The sequence below is a fragment of the Sceloporus undulatus genome, chromosome 4 (assembly GCF_019175285.1).
Source record: "Sceloporus undulatus isolate JIND9_A2432 ecotype Alabama chromosome 4, SceUnd_v1.1, whole genome shotgun sequence".
Lineage (NCBI taxonomy): Eukaryota > Metazoa > Chordata > Lepidosauria > Squamata > Phrynosomatidae > Sceloporus > Sceloporus undulatus.
Genome location: NC_056525.1, coordinates 147,549,517 through 147,555,516, shown reverse-complemented (window position 1 = coordinate 147,555,516; position 6,000 = coordinate 147,549,517). Strand labels below are relative to the sequence as shown.

At 38.2% G+C, this 6,000-nt stretch overlaps 1 protein-coding gene across 1 annotated transcript in view; it reads left to right on the top strand.

Moving 5' to 3' along the window:
* The window catches only part of OTULIN (OTU deubiquitinase with linear linkage specificity), a 28,169-nt gene that overhangs the window by 20,643 nt on the left and 1,526 nt on the right, over window positions 1–6,000 (top strand). Inside the window, exon 9 of the mRNA XM_042462789.1 lies at window positions 4,654–4,732. Within this exon, the coding sequence (XP_042318723.1) occupies window positions 4,654–4,710 (57 nt within the window). The 3' untranslated portion in view covers window positions 4,711–4,732. The remainder of the gene's footprint in view (window positions 1–4,653; window positions 4,733–6,000) is intronic.

Genomic DNA, 6,000 nt, shown 5'->3' with positions numbered 1-6,000 from the left:
TATAGCTGTATTAGTCTTTAGAATTAGTATTAGATTTTGTAGCACGTTAGAGACTAACTGAAAGAAATAAGAAGTTGGCAGCATGAGCTTTTGTAGACTTCAGTCTACTTCCTTGGATGCTTTTGGTGGCATGGAAGCCAGGGACAAACACTAAAAGCATCTGAGGAAGTAGATTGAAGTCTATAAGCTCATGTTGCCAACCTCTTCCTTTCCTTAGCTTTTGATAATTCTGAGAACTCTTGAACCTGCACATTTTCAACGAAATGCTGTTATTTGAGCTAGAAACCTTTAAAAAAAATTAATTTCTTAGGAAACTGAACTTTATTCTGGCTCCTCCAAGAACATGGTATAGTATAAATTACAGGGGATCATTTATCCAACAAGCACATTTAGCACACAATTTGGGGTAGCTAAAGTTCAGCTGGAGATTTTGTACATTCACAGTGACATTGTTTTAACTGAGAACGCATCATTTCTTTGAAAATCTGGAGCTCTCTGTCCCCAAGTTTGGCTGGGCTGTTGGGCCCGTTTTCACGAATGCCAAAGCCATGTGTTAGTAGGTCAACACTTAAATTTTGTCATCTGTGGTACCTAATATCATATTAATCAAAATGATATTAATCTTAGTCCTTCATCAGTTTGCCTGCTGTTGTGATGGCTTCCTTATTGGTAAACTTTAGAATGCCATAGAAGATGTAGGTGTGGATTTAGCCAACTTTCTACGCACATCTTGCATGGGAGACCATGGGCTTATAATACATATGTCTGGAAAAGAGGAAGTTTGTGAGTTAACATGACTTTTCTTTGTCAGAACGCTTAATGCAAATATCCCCCTCAGTTGTTCAATCGTTATTTTTGCAAACCGTTATACTTCAAAATGTCAGGGAAATAAGCAGCTGTTAAGTTCTTCCTGCAAGAAAAACATTACTAATCTTATCACTTTGCTTCTCCCATACCTTCACTAGAAATATTTAACATCACAACATAAAAGCAGATATAAAACCATCTGGCACATACATAGCTTTCTTCTAAAGCTAAACTAATAATCAGGCGCTATTTCTTGAACTGCTAGCTTGTTTTAGTTTCAGCATTTTAACTTTCAAATATGACAGATGTCATGTTTTCCATATTAAATACTGAATCTGACACACTTTTACATATTTTCCAGTTCAGGATTGAACTGATACCAATACTTGTGGCAATTGGCTCCAATTGTGTTTATCTCTTTGGTTGAAAATTGCCCATCCTCTCCATGGCAAAATGTTCTCCATGCTCCCCAAAGTCTGTTTGGGGGCATTTGGGGTCCAAAATGGCCCTGGGGGCTGCATGCATCTGTACTTTGAGCACCTCTAGCGCACGTGGGATGTGAAAATCAAAATGAAAAATCCCACCAGAAAGAAATCACACCAATTTATGATTTGACGATTAGTCAACATAAGAACTGCAACATATTTATTTTTTGTAAGATATGGAAAACTAGACAAGAAACTTCCAGAGAAGGAAGTTTTTAAAAAGTTGATAAACTTAAAAGCAAGAGATGACAAGAAGTAATCAATCCAATTAATAAATATTGAATTATGAAACAAGGATATCATTCTAAAACAACTTTGCATTAGTGTTGGAAGCTGTGACATTTGCCACAAATATGCTGTGCATGTTCTTCTGAGTGAATGCAACTTCATAGCTCTGGAGGATCTTTAATCCACAGGCAAGCGCCCCCATTTCTGTCCTGGTAGCAATCTTCTTCTCTTAAACTTGAATACTTACATGTCCATGAGGATCAATTTTGTCCATCACAAGTATTTCGTATTTCAGTTTGGATATTAAAAAGTTACTGTGTGAAGAAGGATGCCTTTCTGAAGCGGTGGGTAGTCCTTTATTCCCACTGCACAACAGCCTAATAGGAACTGCATCACATATCTGAGGACAGATATACATACTGCAAGGCACAACAAATTGTCTCCCTTGTGAACTATGGTAACTGAAGAGAGATGTATAGAGGGAAATGAAATCAACAAGTGTGTACATTTGTAGAAAGGTAATATTTCCCCCCCAGTCCATGTATTCTCCTCTAAAAATGCCACTTCAAGACTTTATTTTACTGCCCCCCTGTCTAGTTGAACTCAATAAATGGAAGTACTGTACTATAGGCCCTTTCACACTACATAGTTATAGCACCATGATTCCACTGTAATTGACATGGTGGCATCCTAGGGGATGCCGAGGTTTGTAGTTTGGTGAGGCACTACAGCATTCTGGCTAAGAATTTTAAATACCCCTATCCTAAACAGCAAATATGATGAAACCATGGCAGTTAAAGTGGAATCACGGTGCTATAATTGTGAAGTGTGAAACGGACCATAGGTATCTGAAGTTGCATGAAAGTTAAACCACAATATTCATCTGAACACTACTCAACTGGCTGGATGCATCATTTGTTGCAAGGAAAGGTATCACAAGTAACAATCCCCATTTTCTGGACTACAACAATGCAAGTTAAGGGAGGCCTTATAATCCACTATTTGCCCTCTTCCTAGTTTGCAATGTAAAGATTCCATGTCCTTAGAGAAATGTGTGTAACGGCACCATGCAGGCTGGGTAGATTCTTCTAATGGAAGTATGGGCACTGTACACAAGGAAATCACATCACTGCCCCAAGTGTATGTGGCTCAGTGGTCCCCAAACTGTACCCTTTAAGAGGTTTTGGGCTTCAGCTCCCAGAAGCCTCAGCCATGTTGGCCAATAGTCTGGGATTCTGGGAGCTGAAGTCCAAAATCCCTTAAAGAGCATAGTTTGGGGACCACTGATGTGATTCACTCACCCACAACATCCTAGGATGCCTTTGTGGGAAGTCTGGTTTTGCATTATCTATATATTCTAATTGTATGAACTTAAAACATTGTTGATAATATAAAAAACTCTCACTATGGAATCACCACAAATTATTAGCTTAAGAACTGAGACTGGAAGATAGTTTTAACAAATGCCCAATTGTGCTTTTTTGTACAACAACAATAACAACTGTAGAGCCAGAGAGAAATAATGATGAGCCACTTGCAAGTACAACACATAAGTTAAGTTGGGATGTTCTTAAAACCAATATAGTGAAGGTCACTTACCTTTTCCTTTGATATAAAAGGAGGGTGATCTTTTTCACAGAACCCAACCTATCCGGTTGTTTACAACACTCATCGTGCCTAATAGCATATTCAATTCCATTTCCAATAACCTAAAATCTCCAATAGTCTCATATCCAAATGCATTGGGCCAGGATTAATACATTCTGTGCCCACAGTTAGTGCCCATTAATGATCTATCTAAGGTCCAGAACACACTGCAGAAATCACCCAGTTTGAAACAGCTTTAATGCCCTCAGTGCTAGGGAATCCTGGGAATTGTAGTTTATTGTGGCATCAGAGCTCTCTGACAGAGAAGGCTCAATGTCTCACAAAACTATAGTTCCCAGAATTCTATAGCACTGATCCAGGGCAGTTTAAAGCGGTCTCAAACTGGATTATTTCTGCCATGTTGTGGACCTAATGTTGGTTGCTCTGAAACACAGTTTCTACATTGTCAATTAGAAAATTGGACACATTGTTTTAATTTACACTGAAGTTTTAACCTGGCATCTGCAAATGCATGAAAGGTATGGGGTGAGGGTAAATTAAAAACAAAAAGGAAATTTAGATAGGGCTGAATTTTGCCAAGTTGTCTCTCAAAAGTAGCTGCTCTCTGCTGTGGCTCTGTGAAAGTGGGCCATCTTCAGCAAAAATAGAAATCAAAGACCTCTCCTTCATCAGTTCCCTCTTTTAAGAGACCTCTGCGCTTCAAAATCCTTGAAACGGATTCTTTTAAGAATAGCCAGCTTGTCATCAGACAGTTCTACCAATTTATTCCTTAACTCTGAATGGGTAGTAATTTAGCCAAATTTTCTTTTGACCATTTCATGAAGAGTTGAAATGATGTCTCCCTTGGGGTACTGTATTTAACTTGAATATAAAACTGACCCTTAGAGCAGTTAAGTCAAGAGTAATTGGACTTAAAGCTGATACAGAGCATTAATATGCAAATGTTTTACACAAAGATATCAATCTATGCAAAACATTTAGGGGACTAAAGCTGCCAATCTGTGTTGCTGATAGCAACCATATTAAGGAAGAAGGGTGTCCACAGTAAATATGTTGCCTGCATGGGAAGATACTTACACCTCTTAAGCGCAGAACCATTGAGTTGAGCCAGTCCTCCTGAGTGAGATAATAAACTCGGATGCCATTTGCTAGTGGGCAAGAGTGGCATTCTGACTGAACTCCATGGCCATTCCTGCTTTGACAACAGAGCTTTGTGCCTTGCACATCTTGTCCCAGGGACACTAGCACAGTCCAAGTGCTGAATTAGCTTAACTACCAGTCATTATGTCTTTTGTATGTGAGATAGTGAAGGGATGCTCTCTCTTGACTTTTACCCAAGCAGTCAGTGTCTTAGACCAACTCTGCTACTGGGAGCCACAAAATATAGGCTTTCAGAAATACACCTCACATTATAATGTCCTCCTTTGTCCCTCAAATAATCACTTGTGGTATTGAAGGCATTCTCTAATGCAGCATTCAAACCTGCAAAGTTGGAGCAAAACCAAAATGAATTTTTCCTATGCAGATACAGCTCTCTGAATCATCAAAGGCAAAGCTTGGAAAAAGTTACATTTTGGACTAACGTTCTCAGAATTCTGCAACAGGTAAGGCCAGTGGAAGTTGCTATTTATCCAAACATCTAGCCACATCAATAATTTAGCATCATAATATTAAACCCAACTAAATATTTTGCAGCATGTTACTGAAGGACATTTAAAATAAAACCAGCTTACTGCATTTTATTTCGGAATAAATGTGAATTTGATAACACCAGAAAACTCAATACTGCCAAAGTGAGGGGGAAAAGAACAAAATTTGTTGACACGATTGTGTGTGTACATGGGTGCGCACACACACACACACACACACACACACGAATCTGCTGTACAGAAAGGAGTTCATGTATGTGAATATATATGAATTGCACAGTATTGATTTCATCCAGTATATTTCTTTTAAAAAAATAAAAAGAACCTGCTGTCAATAAGCACTGAAAACCTCAGATTTGTAGTGTTCCCCTTCGCTGCTGTCACTGTGAAGGGAGAATAATCAGTTGCATGGCAGGACTCTTATGCTCCCAATGGTGGTTGCTGGCAAATCGCTTTGACAGTGTCATGGTTTTCCTCTAGACAGACATTCCTCTTGCCTTTGAATGGAGCTGGTTGGTAATCTTCCAAGGGCTGGTTTTAGACCAAGCATCTTCAGTTATGAATCTCAACCTAAACTAATTTTTACAATCCTTGCTGGCAGCAAAAATATTCACCACATCTTATTACATTTGCATGTGTACAAAACTCAGCGTTTGGATGCAGGTGAAGCAGAAGTGTCACTTCTTTACAGTTAAGTTTCAGCACACAAGCAAACTCTATTTAGTGTTAGAAATTCTCTCTTTTTAAACTGGTTTTTGGAAAAATAAGAAACATTGCAGTCTAAAATAAATTACATACAATGTACAATATATATATATTTATACACATACATATGTATATATACACATATACTGATAACAGAATTGCAAGATTTCATCTGATCGAAGTGACCTGCTCCCAAAATCTAGAAAATGGCTTTGTGCAAAATTAATTATCATTGTTTCAACTGTTCTCAAGCTGATAGAAAAATGTAATTTAGCTGAAGAAGCTCCGAAACATTTTGTTTCAAAATATTTCCACTCACATTAAGATGATGTTATGTCACATGGTCAAATCAAGTTCCTATCTAGACACAACTGGTTGTGTGTTTTGTACTTCCCATTTTAGTCCTACAGTACTCTCAAGGAGACTAATAAAGTTTCAACTCCTGGGTTTGTGTGAATGGTTGGTATCTGTGATGCATAATGCAGTCACCAAAGAAGACACTGTATGGAAGTACTTAG